Source organism: Eurosta solidaginis, chromosome 4 (genome assembly GCF_040869045.1).
Source record: "Eurosta solidaginis isolate ZX-2024a chromosome 4, ASM4086904v1, whole genome shotgun sequence".
Classification (NCBI taxonomy): Eukaryota; Metazoa; Arthropoda; class Insecta; order Diptera; family Tephritidae; genus Eurosta; species Eurosta solidaginis.
The window spans coordinates 250,894,886-250,922,011 of NC_090322.1; the positions used below are offsets into that span (position 1 = coordinate 250,894,886).

A 27,126-nucleotide genomic window follows, 5' to 3' on the forward strand; every position below is an offset into this window, starting at 1 on the left:
TCGCTCTGCCAACTGGCGCCAATTGGTCACACCGATAGAAACACTTTCTTAGCCGGAGCGTCGTCTTTCATTCGCATAACATGGCCTAGCCAGCGTAGCCGCTGCGTTTTAGTTCGCTGGACTATGTTGTCCTGCTGCCAAGCTCATACATTAAAGACCTACCTACTTAATACTGTCTGGCTGATTATAGTGTCGTATAGGATCCAGCCATTTGGTAATGAAGCATTATAGCAATTACTCGGCATTGCGGAAGCATAAAGCACTCAAATTTTGAAACACAATAAACTTTCAAACATAACTCTCAAAAATTTATACCACAATTCACAGATTTTTCGTTCTGCCATTGTCATTTCACAACAAATTTTAAGACTGTATCCTGTAAAACAACATACTTTAAAATTACAACAATGATGCTCAAAATAGTTTGATATAAAAGTCAAACACGTACACTATTTTTATTTTTAATACAAATTTTACAATAATATTCTATCATATACATACTTTTTATTCAATACATATGCTTTTAATATTAGTTTGCAAGAAACGCTTTTTCAATTAAAGGCGAACAAGAAAATTCTGAATTTTTTCTTTAAATTAATTTTATATCCGTCGACATATGTCACTTCAAAATTAAAAAAAGATAGTTTTATTTGTATAAAAAAGTATTATTTTTTTAGTTTTAATGTCTACAAGTTCGAAAACGTAACCCATTAAATATTATATTAGTATTATTATTTTAAGAAATTCACAACTCTAACTAATTTTTGGATATGTACAAAATGATGTTAGAGCATGATTGATAGTAAACACAGTTAGTTATTTCAAAAAAAAAAAAAAAGTGTACAAATATAAATATATTTGGAAAATGCTCTCACTTATAACTAGAAACTTAAATGCTATACAAATCCATGTGCGCCAAATGCGAATGCGCTAAGTATTTTTGAAGCATAAATTAATTAATTAAGTTTGTTTGTTTAATGGTGTGTTCAATTTATACTTATTATTTAAGAATTCATGAGCTTAACACCGGCTATAATAATTGAATATTCAATAATTATGTTTTTCTAAGAAACTGAAAAGAAAGAAAGAAACATTTGCTGGCATATTGCGATGGTACCATTTCGAAAACCGCCACGTAATCATCGTCAGGCAATTTCGTAATGTTATCAAAGGTTTCAACGAGATTCGAACCGCGAATCACATGGTGAGACTGCAGTTGCCTTAACCACTAGGCTATCCTGCTTGTATTTGTTTCCTTGCTTAATTCAGTTTATCTCATTTTTACACTAACAACACAATTGAGACATTCTGTCTCTATATTAATTTGTGTGTTGAGTTATAATAATTAAGCCGATGTTAAGCCCAAGCATTCTTAAATAATAGGTATAAATTAATTAAGGAAATAATTAGGCAGCTCACAAGGACTCCTACTCGCCGTATGTGCTATGCTTTAATCAAAATTCATATTGGAAACCATGGGAACAACGCAAACCTTAACATTTTTCATGAATACGACACTCTTGTGTGAATTGTCCAAATATGTATATCTTATGTTCGAGTTTCCAGTACGAGTCTAAACTCGGCCGCTTAAGCTGAGATGAGGAGCAAAATTTTCTGTTATCGAACAAAGTGGCAAGCTTAAACTCTAGTCAACTTCAACTGGAGTTAAAAGTCGCACTGAAGAACCGGCTATTGTAGTGATGTTTTTGTGCATTAGCAAATGCAGGGGTCTACACCAGAACGAAACATTTGTACATGAGTTTCACATAAAAAGTTTCGTTTTGGTGTGGACCTACACAAATCACCAAAGCATTTTGTTTTTGGTATTGGAACGAATCATTGCGAAGTTCGAACCCTTTCAATATTTTTTTTAAATTGGCGCATTACGAAAACTAAACTGGAGGGCATTTTTTTTAAATAAACTCAAACACGGAATATGAAAGCCATTAATTAATTTTTTTATATTAAAAAGAGAAAAATACTGTAAATCCAAACAAAATGTTACTAAGCTTTTCAAAAGTTCAAAAGTGCGCCTAAAACATTCCACACAATTAGGATTAAACAGCATACAGAGTGTATGCACCTAATAGTGAATATTGCAAAGCGAGCAGCGGGGCACTCATATGGCTGAGTGGTTAAAGGCATCTACCTTTACACTGGTATGAATGTTGGAGATTCGAGTTCAATACTTGGCTCGCGAGAAGCTAGCTGATGAAGAAGTGAAATTCACAAACATGTCCCAGTAACCATCGCCGTTCGTAAACTTTGCAAAATTTCTCTAATATCAATAACAAAAACCATTGTATAAAGCAATATGAGCAAGTCTCGCTAATTACATACATATGATTTATAAAAAAACCGAAAGGCAATAATTTTTGAAGCGTTCTTCACTACAAATTTTGAAATTTTTATGCATGTTAGAAATTGCTTATATACATATGTAACTACTAAAAATATTGTGTAAAGAAATAAAAAAATTTCACAAAATAGCACTAAAGTAATTTCGATGTAGTTCTGCAGTGCTCACAAACAAAATTTTGATATTATTCCGAGATAAGACCGAAATAGTTCCGAAATACTTCATTGAAAGTTTAAAAACGATCCGAAAAAACACGATATTATCCGGAAATAATTACAAATTTAATCAAAATCGGTCCTGAAATTGGCCGCAGATACCAGCGAATCGATCCTGAAAATATTACCAAAGAAAATCCGTTTTATTTCGAAAACAATGGCTCAAAACCATCAGTAGTAGTCCTGAAGTAGCATGGTATTGAAATTAATTAAGTTTGTAATTTTTGATTCAAGGTTCGATTCGAGCTCAAGGCCAGAACAATAATTTTTTTCTAATGATAATTATTGCTTTTTTGTAATTTTTCTATAATTGAAAAATTGTATTTTGTTGTTGGAATAGTAAGTAGAAAATTTTTTTAGACAACCTGCCATAGCTGCGCAGATAGATCCATTTCGAATAATTTTTGAATACGAGCTTTTATAGCCAACGTGTAGGAAACATTTAAAGGTTCATGATGTAAATTGGAAGAGAAGCTCGGCCTAAATCTTTCCAGGAGTCAATCGCGCCAAATATTTTTTTTATACCAGCTCTCTACTCTCTATAAGCAAAATTTTAACTTTGTTTTCATGTCAGAGGAATTAATCCTTTTTATTTCTTTATCTTACTCTTAGATACGTTTATATTACTACAAACAAACTACTTTTTGTTAGCTTATTATGCCGTGCTTTGATATAAGGCAGAGGCAGCGGCGAATTCGCATTTGGTGTTCAAAGCAAAAATACATACAAATTCTTTTATTTAATTTTTAAATTTGATCTCTTTTTATATACAGAGCTTTTGTGAAAACCAATTGATGACGCGCTTGAAATTGAAGCCAATAAATATTTAGCGCATGAGTGCAAAATTTCTTGTCTCAATTTTTGATTCGTGCAAAAGTTTATTTATATCGGTTTCGTTTTCGTCTACGTTATCAATGCGTTTCCACATCAATCCCACGGTTTTACTTTTTTCAGCAGCCTTGGCACTACCTCTTGAATTGCTTGCTTATTATGGTTATCTTTATGTTGTTTTTTCTTTCTTCAGTGAATGGTCTTTTTAATGCGCAAATTTTACATACAAATGTAAACTTTGGTTTATGCAGCGTTTCAGAACTTAGTCTTTAAAGTTGTTTGTTATTATGAATACTCAAAGCTTATAATGATCAGTCGCATACTTAAAATGGTGAATTCATGCCCAATTTCGTGCCAAAATCCAGTCGCGCACGTCGTTGATAACGTGTGTTTACCCTGCATAATAATAAAGTAGAAAACAAATTAATATAACAAAAAAATATTAAAAATTAAACAACTCACTTAATCTCTTGCCATTTACAAATTTCTGTGATAATTAAACTTAACAAACTTCCACTATAGAGGAAAACTATAGCTGGCCATATGCTACATGCTTCATTTATATAATTGTCATTTAGGCATATTTGCACGATACAAATAATAATATGTACAACTAGTATACAACCGCATGTGAATGACCAAATGCTATTGCGAAACGGATTACGCTGCCACAACGAATGATCGCGATCAACAAAAGAAGCGGATATTGTCACTGAAAAAGCGAAAATGAAAAGTTAATGGATAACAAACAAAAAAATATAGCAGATTTAAAAATTATTGAATGCTTATTTTTAGTTACCGAAATGTAATAGAATGCCAAGAAATGAGAAAATGCGCGCGATATGCAAATTAATATGAAGTTTATCCTCATCGACGTCAATCAGCTCAATGGGATGCGCCATAAATGCACAATAGGATAGAATCTGCAAGCAAAAGAAAGCAATGCAATATGTGTACTAGTAGACTGCCTGAAGTTGGTATGAATAGTACTTAAACACTCCTCATACGCGTAGGAAAAAATTCCCCTCCTAAACGGTCTTAAAGCTACTCAAAAATACTGAGCCTTGATTATATTTAGCCAAATAAAGTTATAAAATTATACTCTACTTTTAACCTTTGAACGAAATTTGGACCGAGCTTCTCTTCCAATTGACATGGTGCACCTGCAAGGCAGATGAATTTCCACTGAGAATATTTTTTATTGAAGATATACACACAGAGTGTTTGCCAAACACTGCCGAGGAGCGACCCGGCTGAGCAGGTTTTTTTTCTACTTGAAAATACTTGCTTCTTAACCTTGATGTTGCTTTGTCCGGGAATTGAAACCAGAACATTCGGTGTGCTAGACGGAGCATGCTATCACCATACTACCACGGCCGCCAACGAAACTAGATGGATCGAAAACCGCCGGCCGGTGGTGGTACCGTGCTCCGCCTACTACACCGAAGATCCTGGGTTCACGCGCTGCTTTGCCTGGGCGAAACAAGTTGTTTCAATTAAAAGACAATTTTTCTAAGCGGGATTCCATCTTCGCAGTGCTTTGGCAAGCACTACGAGAGCGACGACATTTCACTCATGATGTGTTGCCAAGGTTGCAATTACAGTCCCTTAATTGTGATACAGGTTTATTATTATTAAGACCAGGGTTTTCACATCCGTTAATACTTGTATTAAAATTCTGGAACTGTATCATGTATCTGTTGAGCCCCAGCATTAGAACATGTTCCAGCGAAATATTTGTAATTGGAATAGAATTGGGAGCTAGGGTAGATTATATATCATGCCAAGGTGAGACCTTGTGATCGAATAACCTGATTACAAACTTAATTGGTAGTAATGATTCGGCTACGAAGTGCTGAGGTTGGCAATATGGAACCCATAGTAGCGCCATTCATCATGCAATTAGATCCGTTTTTGACACCGTGAGGTTGAGTCTTGCATTGACAGGTACTCACGTTAAAGCATACAGGTACATGCCCTCAAATCATGGTCTTTAAAATCGTAGTCAGTTGACGTTTATCGTGGTCGTCAGCAGAAAAAAAAAGAGTTCTTATCCGAGGATGCTTATTTTTACGTTTCATTGGAAAACGTTTTAACGTGGCAGGTCCCAAGCCTAGCGCACAAGCCAGGAACGGGATTTGGATTTCAGTCGCCTTTTGCGACAGGTGTACCCACCGCGGGTGTGTTCTAAGCTCCATAGCTCTCACTTAAAAAAAAAAAAAAATAAAACACCAACGGGATTAAAAAAAAAGGCGATTATAGAAAAGCAACCGGTTCTAAAACAAGTAACCGGTTCCCAAAATAAGTTGCCGGTTCCAAAAAAAAATTTGCAAGAAAAATATTGCAAGAAAGTGACTGACTCCAAAGAATTAACTAGCTCCGAACAAGTAACCAGTTCAAAAAAGTAGCCGGTTTCAAGAAGTAACAAAGTTCCAAAAAAGTAAAAGGATCAGTGCGCGTATTACGTGTTACGATCAGTGAGTGAAAACCATTTTTAATCAAGCGATACGATGCAACTCTCAAATTATTTCTAAAAATTGTAATAAGTTTTGGATCTAACAAGTAATATTTGTCGCTAGTTCGCATATGCCATTAATCCGATACACCATTTCAGAGCCGTGACCGAATGAAAACAAGTAACTGGTCCTAACCACGGTTGCCACACCATGTTTTCAGTGGGGACCAAAATTCATCAAAGAAAGGACCAAATCTCAAGGAAATGGACCAAATTTTATTATTCTTTAATTGGTTTACAAACAATTCAGCAATTAACAAATTTGTCGAATTTGTTGTAAAATCTTAAATTTCAGTTTGTTTCCATGGTTTCCTACGAAAAATTTTGATTAAACGAATAGAAGACTGTGAATTGCCCAAATATGTATATGTAAATAAAATTAAAGAAAAAAACTTTTTTAAAAATAAGCTTTTATTATGTTGGTTAATAAAATTAACTAAAAAGTAAACAATAAATTGACTAAAGAAATATAACACTTTATAAGTTCATTGTAAGCTTAAACGATAATTAGGCTTTTTCGTCTGCGACAAAAAAATTCTATATTGTACATAATTATATATTTTTAACATTAAAACTTTACACCTAAATTATTAAAGCTTACAGTTTATATCACAGTCCTAATTGTTCTAATAAAAGCGTGTTACATTGCGATAGCAAGAAAAGGAGATCCTAAATGTTCTAATTATACCATCAAAATTTAACACGTTTTTTATTAGAACAATTAGGACTGTGATATAAACTGTAAGCTTTAATAATTTAGGTGTAAAGTTTTAATGTTAAAAATATATAATTATGTACAATATAGAATTTTTTTGTCGCAGACGTTTAAGCTTACAATGAACTTATAAAGTGTTATATTTCTTTAGAGTCAATTTATTGTTTACTTTTTAGTTAATTTTATTAACCAACATAATAAAAGCTTATTTTTAAAAAAGTTTTTTTTTCTTTAATTTTATTTTTTACTTTTTAGTTCGTTTTATTAACAAGTAATATAAGCTTCTTCTTAGAAAAGCCTTTTTCTTAAATTTAATTTAAATATGTTTTTTTTTTTTTTTAATTTTTAGTAGGGTAAATTATTATGGCTTTGGCCGTGTAAATTATTATGGTGTATTTGTATATTTTAGATTTAATGCACAATTAATACGTGTGTGTTTGAGCGGCCAAATAATAACAGTAGTATTGCTAAAGTGCTGCTTAGTTTATGGAATGTCGCTAATTTCCTAGCGATGATCAGCAGATTGTCAATATTTCGTTCAACGGACGCGCGAAATTGCCACATCTGCTCAAATTTTCCGAGATTTTCCATTCTTGATTTAACTTAAGCTGTTGAGCCAACATTTTTCAGCCAGCTTTTTTCAAATAGGTAATTTTTCCAAAAGCAAAATAAATTACAGAAAAGATTACAGAGTTAAACAGCCTTAAAAATTTAGCTATGTTGGTTATACACAGAAATACAACAGAGGGTTGTGTCTCCGCTTTTCGCAAGCGTTGAGATTCACCACGCGTGACACGCCTGATTCACCACGTCCAAATAACACAATCCACGGATAGGTACCGGCGGGTTTGTATGGGACTTAGGCTGTTATGCCAAAGTAAATACAAATCTTTACCGATAACTGTGTTATCGATTAATTTATCGAATTCTAACAAAGTAATATTGCATTGTCATCGGAGTTATACATGTGTGCAAAATTTCAGCTCAATCGGACACCGGGAAGTGTATCAAATTTAACTTGCAAGATTCCATTACAGACAACAAAAGTGAAAGTAAATAAAAGCTTATAAAATAAAGGTTGCACTAACAAAAATTAAGTGTATTTTTAGGTATCACGTTCCTAAATTTCTAGGATTAGACTGCTTTGGTAAAGTACAATGTTACACACACTTTCGTTTTAACAAAAATCCTTATATAAATATATGTTTTGACAAAATACCGTAGAGGGAATCACGTGCCGCAAGCCAAACAAGTTCAGTGTTATTTACATGAAAATTTTATTTTTAAACTCAATTTCTCCAGCGCTCTGTTGTATCAATTTTGTGATAAAATTAGTCCTAAGAGTTAAAAAAAAAAATGTCCAATAGCTGTGTGTTCCAATTTTTTTTTAATGATACGCAAACCTAATTCTTTACTCTTCCGATTACCAATAAACCCTTACGCTTAAATTTTTCCATCCATGGCTTAGATTCAGTAAGTGCGAGTTTGGAAAGGTACATTTTTTATACTCAGTTGAGCAGAGCTCACAGATTATATTAACTATGATTGGATAACGGTTGGTTGTACAGGTATAAAGGAATCGAGATAGATATAGACTTCCATATATCAAAATCATCAGTATAGAAAAAAAATTCGATTGAGCCATGTCCGTCCGTCCGTCTGTCCGTTAACACGATAACTTGAGTAAATTTTGAGGTATATTGATGAAATTTGGTATGTAGGTTCCTGGGCACTCATCTCAGATCGCTATTTAAAATGAACGATATCGGACAATAACCACCCCCACTTTTTCGATATCGAAAATTTCGAAAAATCGAAAAAGTGCGATAATTCATTACCAAATAAGGATTAAGCGATGAAACTTGGTAGGTGAGTTGAACTTATGACGCAGAATAGAAAACTAGTAAAATTTTGGACAATGGGCGTGCACCGCCCACTTTTAAAAGAAGGTAATTTAGAAGTTTTGCAAGCTGTAATTTGGCAGTCGTTGAAGATATCATGATGAAATTTGCTTAATAAAAATTAGCAAAATCGGGGAACGACCACGCCCATTTTAAAAAAAAAAATTTTTTTAATTCAAATTTTAAAAGAAAAGTTAATATTTTTACAGTATATAAGTAAATTATGTCAACATTCAACTCCAGTAATGATATGGTGCAACCAAATACAAAAATAAAAGAAAATTTCAAAATGGGCGTGGCTCCGCCCTTTTTCATTTAATTTGTCTAGGATACTTTTAACGCCATAAGTCGAACAAAAATTAACCAATCCTTTTGAAATTTGGTAGAGGCATAGATTTTATGACGCTAACTGTTTTCTGTGAAAATGGGCGAAATCGGTTGATGCCACGCCCAGTTTTTATACACAGTCGTCCGTCTGTCCTTCCGCATGGCCGTTAACACGATAACTTTAGCAAAAATCGACATATCTTTAATGAACTTAGTTCACGTGCTTACTTGAACTCACTTTATCTTGGTATGAAAAATGAACGAAATCCGACTATGACCACGCCCACTTTTTCGATATCGAGAATTACGAAAAATGAAAAAATGCCATAATTCTATACCAAATACGAAAAAAGGGATGAAACATGGTAAGGTAATTGGATTGTTTTATTGACGCGAAATATAACTTTGGAAAAAACTTTATAAAATGGTTGCGACACCTACCATATTAAGTAGAAAAAAATGAAAAAGTTCTGCAGGGCGAAATAAAAAACCCTTAAAATCTTGCCAGGTATTACATATATAAATAAATTAGCGGTATCCAACAGATGATGTTGTGGGTCACCCTGGTCCACATTTTGGTCGATATCTGGAAAACGCCTTCACACCACTCCCTTTTAAAACTCTCATTAATACCTTTAATTTGATACCCATATCGTACAAACTCATTCTAGAGTCACTCCTGGTCCACCTTAATGGCGATATCTCGAAAAGGCGTCCACCTATAGAACTAAGCCCCACGCCCTTTTAAAATACTCATTAACACCTTTCAATATTCAATATTGTATTGTATCGTACAAACATTTTCTAAAGTCACCCCTGGTCCACCTTTATGGCGATATCTCGAAAAGGCGAACACCTTTAAAACGAAGGCCCACTCCCTTTTAAAAATACTCATTAACACCTTTCATTTGATACCCATATCGTACAAACAAAGTCTAGAGTCACCCCTGGTCCACCTTTATTGCGATACCTCGAAAAGGCGTCCACCTATAGAACTAACGCCCACTCCCTTTTAAAATACTCATTAACTCCTTTCGTTTGATACCCATATTGCACAAACGAATTCAAGAGTCACCCCTGGCCCACCTTTATGGCGATATCTCGAAAAGGCGAACACCTTTAAAACGAAGGCCCACTCCCTTTTAAAATACTCATTAACACCATTCGTTTGATGCCCATATTGTACAAGCAAATTCTAGGTTCACCCCTGGTGGCGATATCTCGAAACGGCGCCCACCTATGGAACTAAGGATTACTCCCTTTTAAAATACTTATTAACACCTTTCATTTGATACCCATATCGTACAAACGCGTTCTAGAGTCACCCTTGGTCCACCTTTATGGCGATATCTCGAAACGGCATCCACTTATAGAACTAAGGCCCATTCCCTTTTAAAATACTCATTAAAACCATTCGTTTGATGCCCATATTTTACAAGCAAATTCTAGGGTCACCCCTGGTGGCGATATCTCGAAACGGCGTCCACCTGTGGAACTAAGGATTACTCCCTTTTAAAATACTCATTAACACCTTTCATTTGATACCCATATCGTACAAACGCATTCTAGAGTGAACCCTGATCCACCTTTATGGCTATAACCCTAAATGGCGTCCACCCATAGAACTATGGCTCACTCCCTCATAAAATACTCTTTAATGCCTTTCATTTGATACACATTCCAGGGTTTCCCTCGGTTCATTTTCCTACATGGTTATTTTCCCTTATGTTGTCACCATAGCTCTCAACTGAGTATGTAATGTTCGGTTACACCCGAACTTAACCTTCCTTACTTGTTTATACTCAGTTGAGCAGAGCTCACAGAGTATATTAACTATGATTGGATAACGGTTGGTTGTACAGGTATAAAGGAATCGAGATAGATATAGACTTCCATATATCAAAATCATCAGTATCGAAAAAAAATTCGATTGAGCCATGTCCGTCCGTCCGTCTGTCCGTTAACACGATAACTTGAGTAAATTTTGAGGTATATTGATGAAATTTGGTATGTAGGTTCCTGTGCACTCATCTCAGATCGCTATTTAAAATGAACGATATCGGACAATAACCACGCCCACTTTTTCGATATCGAAAATTTCGAAAAATCGAAAAAGTGCGATAATTCATTACCAAATAAGGATTAAGCGATGAAACTTGGTAGGTGAGTTGAACTTATGACGCAGAATAGAAAACTAGTAAAATTTTGGACAATGGGCGTGGCACCGCCCACTTTTAAAAGAAGGTAATTTAGAAGTTTTGCAAGCTGTAATTTGGCAGTCGTTGAAGATATCATGATGAAATTTGGCAGGAACGTTACCCTTAATACTATATATCTGCTTAATAAAAATTAGCAAAATCGGGGGACGACCACGCCCACTTTTTAAAAAAAATTTTTTTAAATTCAAATTTTAAAAGAAAAGTTAATATTTTTACAGTATATAAGTAAATTATGTCAACATTCAACTCCAGTAATGATATGTTGCAACAAAATACAAAAATAAAAGAAAATTTCAAAATGGGCGTGGCTCCACTCTTTTTCATTTAATTTGTCTAGGATACTTTTAATGCCATAAGTCGAACAAAAATTTACCAATCCTTGTGAAATTTGGTAGAGGCTTAGATTCTAGGACGGTAACTGTTTTCTGTGAAAAAGGGCGAAATCGGTTGAAGCCACGCCCAGTTTTTATACACAGTCGACCGTCTGTCCTTCCGCTCGGCCGTTAACACGATAACTTGACCAAAAATCGATATATCTTTGCTAAACTCAGTTCACGTACTTATCTGAACTCACTTTGTATTGGTGTAAAAAATGGCCGAAATCCGACTATGAACACGCCCACTTTTTCGATATCGAAAATTACGAAAAATGAAAAAACTGCCATAATTATATACCAAATACGAAAAAAGGGATGAAACATGGTAATTGTATTGGTCTATTGACGCAAAATATAACTTTAGAAAAAAACTTGGTAAAATGGGTATGACACCTACCATATTAAGTAGAAGAAAATGAAAAAGTTTTGCAAGGCGAAATCAAAAGCCCTTGGAATCTTGGAAGGAATACTGTTCGTGGTATTACATATATAAATAAATTAGCGGTACCCGACAGATGATGTTCTGGATCACCCTGGTCCACATTTTGGTCGATATCTCGAAAACGCCTTCACATATACAACTAAGGGCCACTCCCTTTTAAAACCCTCATTAATACCTTTAATTTGATACCCATATCGTACAAACACATTCTAGAGTCACCCCTGGTCCACGATATCTGGCGATATCTCAAAAAGGCGTCCACATATAGAACTAAGGCCCACTCCTTTTTAAAATACTCATTAACACCTTTCATTTGATACCCATATCGTACAAACAAATTCTAGAGTCACCCCTGGTCCACCTTTATGGCGATATCTCGAAAAGGCGTCCACCTATAAAACTAAGGCCCACAACCTTTAAAATACTCATTAACACCTTTCATTTGATACCCATATCGTACAAACAAATTCTAGAGTCACCCCTGGTCCACCTTTATGGCGATATCTCGAAAAGGCGTCCATCTATAGAACTAAGGCCCACGCTCTTTTAAAATACTCATTAACACCTTTCATTTGATACCCATATTGTACAAACGCATTCTAGAGTCACCCCTGGTCCACGTTTATGGCGATATCCCGAAAAGGCGTCCACCCATACAACTAAAGCCCACTCCCTTTTAAAACACTTATTAACACCTTTCGTTTGATACCCATATTGTACAAACGTATTCTAGAGTCAACCCTGGTCCACTTTTATAACGATATTCCGAAAAGGCGTCCACCTATAGAACTAAGGCCCACTCCCTTTTAAAATACTCATTAACACCTTTCATTTGATACACATATAGTACAAACAAATTCTAGAGTCACCCCTGGTCCACCTTTATGGCGATATATCGAAAAGGCGTCCACATATAGAACTAAGGCCGACGCCCTCTTAAAATACTCATTAACACCTTTCATTTGATACTCATATCGTACAAACAAATTCTAGAGTCACCCCTGTCCATCTTTATGACGATATCTCGAAAAGGCGTCCATCTATAGAACTTAGGCCCACGCCCTTTTAAAATACTCATTAATACCTTTCATTTGATACCCATATCGTACAAAATAAATTCTAGAGTCACCCCTGGTCCAGCTTTATGGCGATATCTCGAAAAGGCGTCCACCTATAGAACTTAGGCCCACTCCCTTTTAAAATTATCATTAACACATTTCATTTGATACCCATATCGTACAAACAAATTCTAGAGTCAGGCCTGGTCCACCTTTATGGCGATATCCCTAAATGGCGTCCATCTATAGAACTATGGCCCACTTCCTCTTAAAATACTCTTTAATACCTTCCATTTGATACACATGTCATACAAACACATTCCAGGGTTACCCTAGGTTCTTTTTACAACATGGTGATTTTCCCTTACTTTGTCTCCACAGCTCTCAACTGAGTATGTAATGTTCGGTTACATCCGAACTTAGCCTTCCTTACTTGTTTCCATATAATTTGTTTTAGAGAAAAGGTGTACATTTCACAACTCACATTAATTGAATTTAGCCACAGTTCTCAGATTAACCATTGAAAAGTCTTAAAAGTTTCAACTGTGTAGTAATGGAATTTTGATCACATTTAACTAGGTACGAGAAATTAGTTAACAATGTTATTATTAAGGCAAAGAGTTTTTATTTGTTAAGCGATTTTATTAATTGAATTAATGCATTGATTAAAATAAACACAAATACGCCACGAAAATGTGTAGAAGACATTTTTTGAAATGTATCTGGCAAACAAAAACCAGCGACTACCTTCAGAAAACATCGAGTAATTTGTCAAAGTATCGAGCGACGGCGGCCGCCATGGTGTGATGGTAGCGTGCTCCGCCATCCAAACCGAAGATCCTGGGTTCACGCCCCGTGAAAAGCAACATCAATATTTTAGAAACAAGTTTTTCCAATCAGAAGAAATTTAAATTTTATAGGCGGGGTCGCCCCACGGCAGTGTTTGGCAAGCACTCCGAGTGTATTTCTGCTCTCAGTGAAAACTCATCTGGCTTGCAGATGCCGTTCGGAGTCGGCATAAAACAAGTAGGTCCCATGGCGCCAATTTGTAGGAAAAATTAAAAGGAGCACGACGCAAATTGGAAGAGAAGCTCGGCCTTAAATGTCTTCGGAGGTTATCGCGTCTTTCATTTATTTATTTTTTTTTTATCGAGCGACGGCTCTTAACAAATAAAAACTCTTTGAGTAAGGTTTTGGTGTTCTGCTCTCCAACGAGAAACATTTGCGTTTACATCAGTTCTACGTTGAGCATATGTAAAGTTAACGCTTTAAAAAAATTTTTCTGCCTTTCTCCAATAAAAATATTCCACGGGTCAAGATACTTAGTATTCTAAATTAAACACACTGAAATTTTTTCAATATCCAATATTTTGATATAGTCATTGTACCTAAAATTACTCAAAATGTACTTCATATTGATGGTATCATATCGGCAGACAAACTTTTTCTGATTGAACTCTTTAGTAAAGGCTGGAAATATATATACACTTTTAATTCTGTAACTGGTATTAAATTTGACAGTTGTATAGTAGAAACGTCATTAACTTCCAGACACAAAAATACAAAATATAGACGCATCGCAGTGTGAGGCGTACGCAAGAACCTTTATAGAGTGAGCCAACGAGTAAAATAAATGCCCAGTATCTTGCGCGGCCTATCACGACAATAGTCTTGGATATCCCAAACTCATTAATTTGCTTTGGGCTGTGTGAGAAAACATCGACATCCCGAACAAAAAGTAACACTTTTAAAATATTTACATAGAATTTCTTTGTAAAATTTTTTTAAGGGTGATTTTTTTTTTAGACACGTCGATACATTGCTTCACAAACTCTCAATATTTATCGGTATGCTTGCACGTATAACTTAAGTGAGTGGCAAGTGCACTTAATATAAAACAATTTAGTAGTATGCTTTAATTTAGTTTTCAATTCAAGAATGGCTTCATCAGCGGCAAGCTCCGTCAAATTTCTTTGAAGGGCACGTGCATTTGCAACAACTTTTTTTTAAGCTCAAATAGTGACAAAAATCTTTAACGAAAAGTGTTTGATAACCGATCGACCAAAACAAGATGTTTCCGATTAGCCGCTTGTATCATCAACAATGAACGAGAATTGGTTTGCTTCAAGATCCAGCACTTTTCTCAATTATTTGCTAGGTGAAATACCATTAGTCTGCTACATTTTAATGACAGGAATTTTTTGGTAAGAAATCCATTGACGTAAATGAAAATTATATGAGGGTTAATGAAGGTAGTTAGGTGAAATGGCTGCGACTCCGGTCGCCCAAGTAGCTATTTAAAGCCGTTTTGATGCCATGTAACTCGTCTAAAACCAACCTCTAAATGTTACGGTCAATGTACTACAACCAGCCAGAGTTGTTGATAAAATTAAGGATATTCGGGATTGCTATCACAGATAAACATCTGAGGTTCCAAGGGACCTTAGTCGGGCTCTAGCTAGAGCCGGGAATTTACGCATAAAGCGTTCTACTGTCTCCTTGGCATTTGGATCTTTGCAGCTTCTGCAGTAGTCGTTATACGGAATGCCCATCTTTTTCGTATGCGTACCTACTGCCCAATGACCGGTGCAGACTGCTATCAGTTTGCGTGTGTTGGCCCTGAATTTGTTCAGAAGACTTCTCGTCCTCTTTCCATCACAGTTAGGCCAAATGGATTTTGATATTGTTTGTGCTTTCTTCAAGTAGAAGCTTTGGATATTCCCCTTTTGCTACTGCTAAGGATATGCCTACTTCGACGCTGGTTATTTCCTCGCTCATCTCCGATGAGCCCTGCGTGCTAGCTCGTTGTTGTTGTTGTTGTAGCGATAAGGTTGCTCCCCGAAGGCTTTGGGGAGTGTTATCGGAGGAGCTTGGGGTCGCCAGAGCCTCGTCTGTTAGTGAAATAGGATTCGCCGCGGATAGGTGAGGGTGACAATTGGGTTTGGAGAAGCTATATATTGCGCTGGCAACCTGAAAGGTTGCGCTACACGGCCCGTTGAATCTGGTATTTTAGTCGCTTCTTACGACAGGCATACCTACCGCGGGTATATTCTGATCCCCTAACCCGCTGGGGGTGCTAGCTCGTCGGCCTTCTCGTTACCCTCTATACCCCTATGACCCGGGACCCAGATAACGCATAGTTCTAGATTGGTGATTAACTGGGATATGAGTCGCTTACAAGCCCACACTAATTTTGAGTTAATGTGTGACGAGGAAAGCGCTTTTATCGCTGCTTGGCTATCCGACAGGATGCAAACTTTACCAGCTACGTTCAAGCCCTCCAGTGATTTGCAGGCTTGCCAAATCACGAGGATTTCTGCTTGAAACACGCTGCAGTGCGATGGGAGTCTGAGTGATGCAGACAAATCTAGAGACTCAGAGTAGACTCCAGCCCCCACTCCCGATTCCATCTTGGAGCCGTCAGTGTAGATTTGGATGTCGTCGACCCTTATGCCCGGTTTCTCTTCCAAGGATTAATGAATGTGTGGACAATTTTGTGGTCAGTGTTGTACATTTTTACCTAGTGAAAAGGAAACAAAAGTACCGAAATCTTTGTTATATCGTAGAAACGACCAAAATTAAAAAAATGGACCAGCGGACCATGGCGTTGGAAAGAGCCATTTTTGGCGCAAATGGACCAAAGTGGCAACCATGATGCCAACGGACGCTGCGCTTGTAACTTAATGTTGCATACTTTTAGGCAGAGTTTTTAGACAAAGTTTAAATGATAATTCTACATTTTTTTACAACTTAAAAAATTCAATTAGAAAAATTTTAAGCTAATATAATTTACTCACCATTACCAATATCGGTGCTATAAATTTGCAGCCGTAACACCAAAGTACAAAACCAAAAACACGCGTATCGTATTCAGTTTGCTTTTTGCCTGTGGCACGATTCATAGTTCTTGGATCGACATCAATATGCGCCAACGAGAGCGCAATAAACGGCACCGGAACACACATCAAATAGATAACCATAAGCGGCGTCAGCAAAGGTGGCAACGAAAGACATGTACTCAGAATATTTATAGCCGAAAGTGCAGCAGCACAACAAGCCCAATACTGTATACAATTCCATAGGCCCGATGAGAAACGACGCGACAATTCAATAATAGCCACCAAAGATAAAGGTTCATCTCGACAGACCGATATAGAACAGGGTAATGAATTTAGCACACGACTTAGATAAACTGGTGACACCGTATTACCCGAAGCTTGCATTGGGCGCATTTGTGGTTCATCATTACCATAATAACCAGTTTCGAGTAGCTCTTCAGCGGTATATGGTTCATGACTACCATATTTATCCTCACCATTTAGATCACGCTTAATACGCAATAAACGTAATTTATTATTAACTAAATTGCGCTCCGTGTACGCGGGTACATCTTGACAAACTTGCGGATATAATGGTTCGACGGCAATACTACAATCGGCTTGTAAAAATATATTTGCATTTGCATTGCTCGCTGCCGAACCAAGACAAACAACTATTTCACCATACGATTGCATTATATCAAGCATTTGACGTGTCGCTTCCGGTGAACAATCGGTGAAGAGGGATACTTGTAATGGCACGTTGTCTACTTGCTCCAAATGTGGGCGTATATTTTCGATGCCACGAGGCAATTTTGCACGATTGGACATATCAAAATGTACAGGCGCACTCTGTTCCGTGCTTTCGGTTATAATGCTCATAGAGCGACAATTTTCATCCATAGCTGAATCATCTGATTGACGTTGTTCATTTGTTGTAGTATCAGCTGGTGCTTTGTTCTGTACATCGTCATCCGCAAGTTGCAGGGATACATCTTTCATGCTATTATTATCACCACAGCTAGCACTACTACGTCGTGTTGGTGGTGTTGAACTCAATTGTACCATTTGATACTCGTCGGGATTGGATATGGCGCATGGAGCTGATGAGCTAAGTGCTTTGGAAGACTCGAGATTGTGTGGTGGAAGTAAACGATGCAAATCATCATCATTATTGTCAATGCTTATGCCACCTACAAAGCCAGCTCCTGTAATATTCGTTGCATTTAAGTGCTTTTGATGATTGTGATGCGTGCTATTACTACTAATACTACAACTACTATTATTCATAATGTTGTTGATTTTCTGATTGCACTGATTTTCTATGACTTCAACATGATTGGGCGGAGTTAATGAAGGATTACTATTTTTGTTGATGGCAGTGGTGGTGATGGGCGAATTAATGGTGCTTGTGTTGTTGCTGTTGATGGTAATGGCGGTGGTGGCTGTTGTATGATTAGTATGAGCAGACTCAACAATGTTGATGGCATTCGTATCTTTGTTATCCGTATGATGCAATGTCACTACTTTACCACTCGCAGACGTACCACAACTATGCGCCTTATCAGCGTACGTATTTTTTGTCGCAGCAGCAGCAGCAGCAGGGGCGCCTGTATTCGTTGATGTCTTATCATCAGCCGCTTCATTCAAGAGAGATATATGACAATTCCAACCCGATTCCAAACCCATTTTCTCAGAGAAGACACGCGAGCGTAATTCGTTTTCTTTGCTAAAATGTACAAAACGTATGCAAGCGCGTTCTAGCCGCTCCACTAGTTGTACAATATCTGTTTGCGCTTGATATTGCATTGTTACCATACCGATGAATACCTGATGACATTGCATCTCGAAACAACCATCCACATCGTTAATGTCATGATCATCTTTGGCTTCGGAGAATAGCAACGAATCGGTGCTTATGCTGTGACTTAATTTGGTATGGCCGTGACCACTGCCAAAGTCACAATGTGCACGGTCAACATGCTGCATACGTATTTTCGACTCGGGTGGCAGCTCCAGATAGGCAATGGGTCCGCCTGTGTGTTGCGAACCATTGAGTGCGCCATGTATGCCATGACGTAGTGGCCGATATGAGAAGGCTGTGCAGTATGCGGTGAGTGCGCTACGTTGATAGAAATCAAGCGCCTTTTTGCGATCCTGTACGGAGAGCGGGCGTAAGTCCTTGCCATCCCAGAAATCATCACAAAAATCCATGATAATATCGGCAGTGCCTTGTGTGAAGAGCGAAAGGTAACCGCCAGGGTTTTCGCGCATAACCACGGAGAGCGAGTGTGGAAAGGGCACTTTCACTTTGGATGAGAGTTGTAATTGACGTGCGAAGCGTATGTCACGGCGTACCACCTCGGGTTGCTGTAGTAGATGTGAGCAAAATGTGTGAAGGCAGAGGAAAAGAGCGAAAAAATAAAAGATAACGTGGCAAGAAACACATTTTAGAATAAAATTGGAAGATTAGAGATTGATGTGTTAAGAGATGGCGAGATGAGCAGGAGAGATGCGAAGAATAAATGAAGGAGAGGAAGAGAGAAAGAGGGAAAGACAATTTGGGAAGGAAGGAAAGAGAGAGGGATAAAGCAGTAGAGAGAAACAAAGGTAAAGAAAGACAGAGAGACAAGATAAGAGGGAGAAAAAGAGAAATGGGAAAGGAAAATAGGGGGAGTAAAACAAACGAAAGAGGGATACGCGTGATAGCGAGTAAAAGGTTTGAAATTGAATAGAGAGGGAGATGGGAGTTCGACAGAGAAGCAGAGATGAAAATCGTATTGAGAGATATATGTAAGAGGGAAAATTAGATAAAAATAAGGGAGAAGAAAAAAACGTGTAATAGTGGCCAATAATTATTAAATGGGATAAGTGAGGGAGATATATCAGAGTTCAAAGTAGATGAAAATAGTATTAGATACATAGGAAAAGAAAAGTAGATAAAAAATGAGGGAGAAAGGAAAGTGTGATAACGGGCAAGAGTTGTGAGGGAGATAAGTAAGAAAAAATTTAATCGAAGGAGAGATAAGAAAAGGAAATGTGAAAGAGGAGAAAACAAAACAGGTCAACAAGAAAAGGGAAAGCATGACAGAGACAGGAAGATAAAAGAGAAAAGACACGAAAAAAGAGTAAAAAGAGAAAAAAGGAAAATAGTAAAATGAAAGAAAGAAAAAAAAATGAATTTATTTTATGGCTAAGTTATGAGCAAGAAGAAAAAGAAAAACTCACCAAATGTCTGTAAGATGCCAACTGACCCTCGAGCGTAAAACGATCGGTTGCATGATCGGTAAAGCCAATTTGTTTGGCCAATTCGCAAAGACAACGGCTGTTGGATACATTAATATAAAAAAGGGGACACATTTTATTGAATGATTTCATTGTGATTTTTTGAATTAATTTGGCGGGTTAAATGATGAAACTACATGACAAATGATATTACTGTGGTATATATGAAGCTATTAGCGCAAAAGCGATGTAACCAACAATTTTTGTTATTTTTTATTTCATTAAGTACATAACGAACTCTTAATACAAAGAGAAGTAAATCACTTCTTGGCATATACAAACAGTACAGTCGTAGATCAAGAGTGGCAAAAGTGGAATTCAGCAACTTTTGTTTTGCTGGTCTGGGCCTTAACCACCTTTGCGCTGATAGTCTCGTATGCATTTGTATTTTAATAAAAGCATTTTTCAATATAACAGAAAATTTGTGATGGCGGGCAGTTGAGGAAAAAAATTGAATGGAGAATTTAAAAATAGTACATATAAAATAGGCGGTTATTAAAGTGTTGTTTTTGTAAATACACAAACATGTAGTAGATAATTCGATGAGTTTTACTACGAAGTTATGATCACAAATGGATTCGGTATATGTAGCGTATACTGGGGTCTTCAAAAACTTTGTTTATTCATAGTATACACATTCACATTCATACATACAAAATTTAGAAATTGACGATGTTAAACAAAAAATATATACAAAATTAATTAATTATTAAATGAGACAGGGAAAAATGACGAGTAGATCGTTCGAAAGCATAACAGATATTTACAATGGGCTCGTAAATAAATAATTTTTATAAGACGTTAAACATTTGTGTTTACAATGCGACAGAAACATGTCAGCAATGTCGAAAATTACTTTTTGCCACAGTTTGGTAGCGCAGGATATACAACATCACGCAGGCAAAATAGTAACATCATACATTAGGCAAACTTTATATTATATTAGGGGTATTCTCCCTGTCTAGAATCCATAAATCCATAGAAAGCTTTCCATTTTACTGTCAAAAGTCTTCTACACGCAACAACAAAATACATTTGTTAAACATTTTCTACCATTTCTACATTTCCCATACTCAAATCCATAAAAAATTTATAAATGGGACCAAAATGTTGAAACTGAATTTTTAGTAAAAAAAAAAACAACAAATCATTAGGGCAATTCTAGACCAAATATACAACACTCAATCTCGCTTATATCAATTTCGATTATGCATTGAAAACGTTCACAAAACTGCCGCGAACAATAATTTTTTTTTTAACTATACTTTCTGTTTCAACATTTTTGTGTTATTTATAAAATTTCTATTCAAATACACATGTTTCAAGTTTAGAAATAAAATAATTAAAGATAAGTTTTCAAGTCAAACGGTTTTATTGAAAACAATACTTACATGAAGTAATAATACTACTAAAAGCTAGAAAATAATTAGGTTGGTTCTAGGTACTAGTCATCACACTCCTCATCAATCTGGGGCGTTGATCAGACAATTAAATAAAAGCGTTAGGCGAGTGAAATTTCTACAAATGTGAGGCGTGGCATAGCCTGGTAAAGGTTCAGTTGGTCTCATATATGACTATCAATAGAAATTTGACGCGTCCAACGCTTTTTTTAATTGTCTGAGCAACGCCCTAGATTGATGAGGAGTGTGATGACTAGTATCTAGGACCTACCTAATTATTTTTTAGCTTTTAGTATTATTATTACTTCATGTAAGTATTGTTTTCAATAAAACCGTTTAACTAAAATTTTTTTTTAATTATTTTATTTTCAAGTTTTTAGTCTTTATTTAATTGCCTATTATTTCTCATTCCATTTAGTTCATTTAGTGATCCTCATTATGACAAGGACTCTTTCCTGACAATTTGTTACAATCTAAGTCCTCAATACATAATCCTTCCAAAGACTTTACTCGACTCTGCGCCACGTATGTTTCTCCCTCCTCCAACTCCAAAATATTTTGATGTCACTTCTACCGGACTGTATGTAATATTTGTTCCAAATATGAGCCAAATCGGACATCATAGGTCGCCTTCTATTCATGTATGTATTATGGGTTCCAAATATGGACCGATTTTTTTCATAGGTCGCTTTCTATTCTTGTATGTATTATCTGTTCCAAATATAAGCCAAATCGGACCACAAATGTAATTTTTGTGATTATCTCGATCCTTGCGCCACCTAGCGGCGATTTGTTTCCCTAGGTCGCTTTCTATTCTTGTATGTATTATGTGTTCCAAATATGAGTCAAATCCGACCACAAATACGATTTTTGTGAATATCTGGATCCTTGCGCCACCTAGCGACGATTTTTTCATAGGTCGCTTTCTATTCTTGTATGTATTATGACTTCCAAATATGAGCCAAATCGGACCACAAATACAATTTTTGTGAATATCTCGATCCTTGCGCCACCTAGCGACGATTTTTTCTTATTATTGCATTGTCATCGGATTCTGAACTATATTCCAAGTTTCAAGCTTGTAGCTTATCGGGAAGTTACTTAAATTTTAATTCCAAAATTCGTTCACAACGGCCGTGCAGCCTGCCAAGTCAACCTAAATAAAACCGTTTAAAAATAGAAAGCGTAAGAAATTTTTCAAAAATCTGTTTTTTGTTGCATATAAAACACATTTGGCAGTAAAATGCACGGCGGCGGCCGTGGTGCGGTAGTTGCGTGCTCTGCCTACCACACCAAAGATCCTGGATTCAAGGCACGAGAATCGAGAATTTAGAACAAAGTTTCTTCAATTAGAAAAAAGTGTTTCTAAGCGGGGTCGCCTCTCGGCAGTGATTTCGCAAACACTCCGAGTATATTTCTGCCATGAAAAGGTTCTTAGTGAAAGTTTATCAGCCTTGCAAATGCCGTTCGCAGTCGGCATAAGACAAGTAGGTCCCGTCCCGCTAATTTGCGGGAAAAATTAAAAGGAGCACGACCCAAAATGGAAGAGAAGCTCGGCCTAAAATCTCTTCGGAGGTGATCGCGCCTGGCATTTATTTATTTTTATTTTAATACAGTTAATTACAAACTAGCGTGTTTTTATCTGTTAAAAATTTATAAACACTACCACTGTTTCTGCTATCATAATAATATGCTTGGACATAATGTTACAAAAATAAATAATTTACACGAAATTAAGAAAGTAATGAAATGTAAACAAATGTTAGAACTTAATCAATAGTAGGTAATTATTTAAGCCGAATTTTCAAATTCACAAGCGTTACACATTCCATGCTCAAATTTTGATATTAATTTTGAAAAAGCATAAACAATATAAGCATAATTGGAAATATGTGAAAAATTATATTACATTCAGCGCACTTAAACCTGTTGGTGTACTTGTTTTGTTGGATTAAAGGCAGAAAGCATAGCTTTTTGTATGAGTACAAAATGATTTTTTGCGTTAATAAATACAAATTATTATATAAAGGAACGAATTCTTCATTGCAAAAATCCAAATTTTTTTTCGAGTAAGGGCGAAAGTGTAGTGCTGTAGAAAATAGCTTCGCATCTTACAATTCTCACGCGATTCCATTATTTATTCAATTCTGCAACATATGGTTGCTCCTAAGATTTGATTCTTCTTTTAAAACGAATGCACAAAAATTAGTTTTCGATAATTTTGAATTTTGTGTTTCGCCGACGTTTGTGCAAAATACAAAATAGTTTTATTTCACTCGAGTTCAAAAGTAATAGGCTATATATATATATTGAGAAAATTAAAATCTGTTTTTCATGGCATAAAGTTAAGAAGTAAATTCATTGTTATCTAATATAGGTAGAAATTAGAAAGAATATTGTATATATATTTAAATAATTTAAACCATTAATTAGCAAATTCATAGAGTAGGCAAACTTGGAATATGAACTACGTACCCATGCAAAAAGCTAGTCAAACTGGTGTCAACGAGTGCATACCGATTTGTGACGGGCACTAAATCTTTATCGAGCATTGCCACAGCGGTTACATGTCCACAAAATTGCGCGTAATGAGCATGCGTCAATGGTGAGCAAGTATTTAGTAGAATTGCGAGGCCTGTAAGGATATTTTCGTTTATTATATTATTTTAAATATTTAATTTTTTTCAATTGACTACTGGAGCGAAATATATTAAATCAGAAAAATTTTAGGCCAAAACTTCTCTTCAATTATATGCCCATATCAAAGTTATGTCGAGGGACAATTATTAGTTCAAATTCAAAGCGTGAAAATAAATAAATCTCCACAGAAGCGCAAAGCGGTGGCCATACTTCGGAAAAATTTTACATCAGGACCCGGTAGTACAGCCAATTTTAAATACTGAACAAATTTTGAAAAGAAATAATATTTTTTTCATTTATTTCCTTTGCAAAGTTTAATTAAGTGCACGAAGCAACCATTTCTGACCACGAATCAACTAAATCGAAATTGAATCACAAACATTGATCGATTTGATGAACTTAAAATACATACCTAAAGGTTTTAATGATTTTATGTGCGCCTTCCATTCATGATCATCGAATTCCAAACGAAATGGACAGTGTTGATCATGTGTCAAATCTAATACCTCAGCCATAATCCCACCATCCTTACTCGCTGCCTGACTCGTTGGATTGCTCTCCGTATTCAACGTAGAACAACTAGTGCTGCGCTCATCCAAACGCTCATCATCGGTATCATGCAAAAAGAAAACTTTTTCAGCTGTTGGATTCGGCCATGAAAGTATGCCTTTCTTATCAATACAACAAAGTGCCGTAATTGAGCCCAACACCTGTACTAAATTTGATGAACGTGGCAAGACTTCGCTATCACCGTACCATAGCTGCAACCAATTGCGAAAAACATTTGAGCGTAACAGTGAAATATTATCATAATCATAGGTGGGTGTATCCAAATCTTCTTCGAAAGATTTTTCCGAATCTTTGGTTAGCAGAGCTTGTGGTACTTTGAGAAAACATTGTAAACGTGCGACACCCCATAAATTCATAGATATCCACATTAATGGAAAAATGAGTGGCAGTAATGGTATGACTGCAGCTGCTGGTGTTTCTAGAAAAACATATTTCCAATAATGCTGTTCATCGGGATGTCTGCCTGCATTGGGTGCGCTACTCAAACCATGTATGCGCATAAAGCCGGCAAGAAATGTAATAAAAAGTGCGCATATAAAACCCCATTGCTGAATGTATTTGGTTACCAGCTGATAAAAGAGGAACGTTATAGATAATTTGTAGACTTTTATAAATGAATTATAATTTCGGAATGCAACCAAATTGTTCACTCTTTTTACTCACCAAATACCGCTGCTGATTGTAAATTGTCGATGGTCGTTTCAAAGCCTGCTCTAATATGACATGTAAATTATCCAAGAAAGGTGTAGTCTGTAAAATGCATATTAAATCGGGTAGTGGGGCACGCGCTGAAGGGCGTACTGGTGGATCATTCACTTGCGTCGGACCATAAATTTCGTTCATTTCAAATTTACGTTTGCCATTCACCTCCGTACATGGACCGGGTGTTATATGACCCGGACGTAATACAATATGATCACCACGTACTAAAAGAGCCCATGGCAAATTAACAATATTCCCATCGCGATATGTCCACTGCAATGACACGCAAGGCGATATTGGACAACAAAGATGTGGATAATTGAAAGGTTGCCAATCGCCGCATAGATCACGCTCCGCGAGTCGTATATCGGCGAGTGCCTGACGTGTCTTGCGGTAGATTTCGGTGCGACGTAAATTGTTTTCGCGTACTACCACACACAAATCTATGGATAAGATAACCGCAACACAAATCGCAGCAAGATATGCATCAGCAATCAATAACGCAATCATTGTTAGTAGAGTGGCAGAGATTGCAGGCCATCCCAACGGTGTGTCGCTGGGTTTGACGAATGCCGAACGCAATTTGCGATAGAGGCTGCAATACGCATGAACAACAACAGTAAGTCAGAGATATTTTTATTTTTGGAAAACTTCCAAATATTATTAATAATTAAGCATGCAAATGGGCTGCAAACAATTTGTACTTGTACATTCAGAGGCGTAGTGAAATGCGACGAGCAAGGGTGGCGTATGAGTTTATACTTATAAACATTATATATATACACATTTTATATATTTTCAGGCCTATCAGTGAAACCAACGATAAGCAAAGATTTCTTCATATTGTTTTTGGTTAACTCCAAAAATACTCAGGCTCTTACGGATACGGATCGTACTTTGCAGGATATAAATCCAGTATGCCTCTGTAGTAGCACCTTTTGGTTAAGGCGCTTATGCATACCTGTCATAAGAAACAGGTTGGCTATACATTAAGGACCCATTTAATTTTATTCGGAAACTAAATAGGTTTTATTTCTGATATTTGGTATAAATGTTATCTGGGGGATTCCCAACGAGTATTTATCACATCCGCAACACTTCCTTAACTCTCGCGAAGGTTTTTTGTCGGTTGAAATGAACTAGCGCCCCAAACCTGAAACATTGCTACCAAATATGTAATACATATATGATTACTACAGTAAGCCGGAGTTGAAGTATATTACATACAACCATTTGTTGAAACAGCCACATCCCCCATTTCCGCTTGTATACGCCCTTGAATGTAGGTACATAAACATAAATTAAATATATACACAATTCGACAAACACGTACGTATGTACACACACCGCTCCTTTCGCACAACATACCTCTCCTTGGCGTAGGTGGCCTCATGTTCACGCAACAATTTTTTAATATCATCGTGCAAGCGCGCCAATGCAACACGCGTTGTCAAGCCATAATTAGACTTCTCTTTATGGGATCCTTCATAGTGCATTTTGGAGTTTCCAATAGCATCAGACGCAACTTTACGCTGTGAATTTGCTGACATTCTTGCTGATGCTTCGACTCAGGAATCTCTGGCTATTGTTTTTTGCTTTGATATTTTGTCAATTTTTAATTGCACAAATACTTCACTTTAATTGCATTTATTAACGCATTTTGTCACAATTTACTATTTCACTCCTTTTCCAAACAAAAACTCGAGATTTTCGATAGTGTTTAAAGCACTTGGGGAAAAATATCAAAAGTCA

General features: G+C 36.4%; 1 protein-coding gene across 3 annotated transcripts; it reads right to left on the bottom strand.

Moving 5' to 3' along the window:
* Positions 1-423: 423 nt before the first annotated feature.
* Positions 424-27,126, bottom strand: l(2)k05819 (transmembrane protein 94-like protein l(2)k05819). Of its 3 annotated transcripts, XM_067785639.1 has the most exons (10): positions 26,743-27,126; positions 25,336-25,969; positions 24,515-25,241; positions 23,938-24,097; positions 20,006-20,102; positions 18,325-19,147; positions 16,757-17,985; positions 4,205-4,328; positions 3,868-4,117; positions 424-3,801 (listed from the first exon to the last, which is right to left on the bottom strand). In XM_067785639.1, exons 1-10 carry the CDS (start codon positions 26,922-26,924, stop codon positions 3,729-3,731), a joined length of 4,299 nt encoding a protein of 1,432 aa, XP_067641740.1. In that variant the 5' UTR covers positions 26,925-27,126; the 3' UTR covers positions 424-3,728. The 3 variants fall into 3 exon arrangements, with proteins under 3 accessions (XP_067641740.1, XP_067641739.1, XP_067641738.1); XM_067785638.1 differs by having other exon boundaries at positions 16,757-19,147; positions 23,980-24,097; XM_067785637.1 differs by having other exon boundaries at positions 16,757-19,147.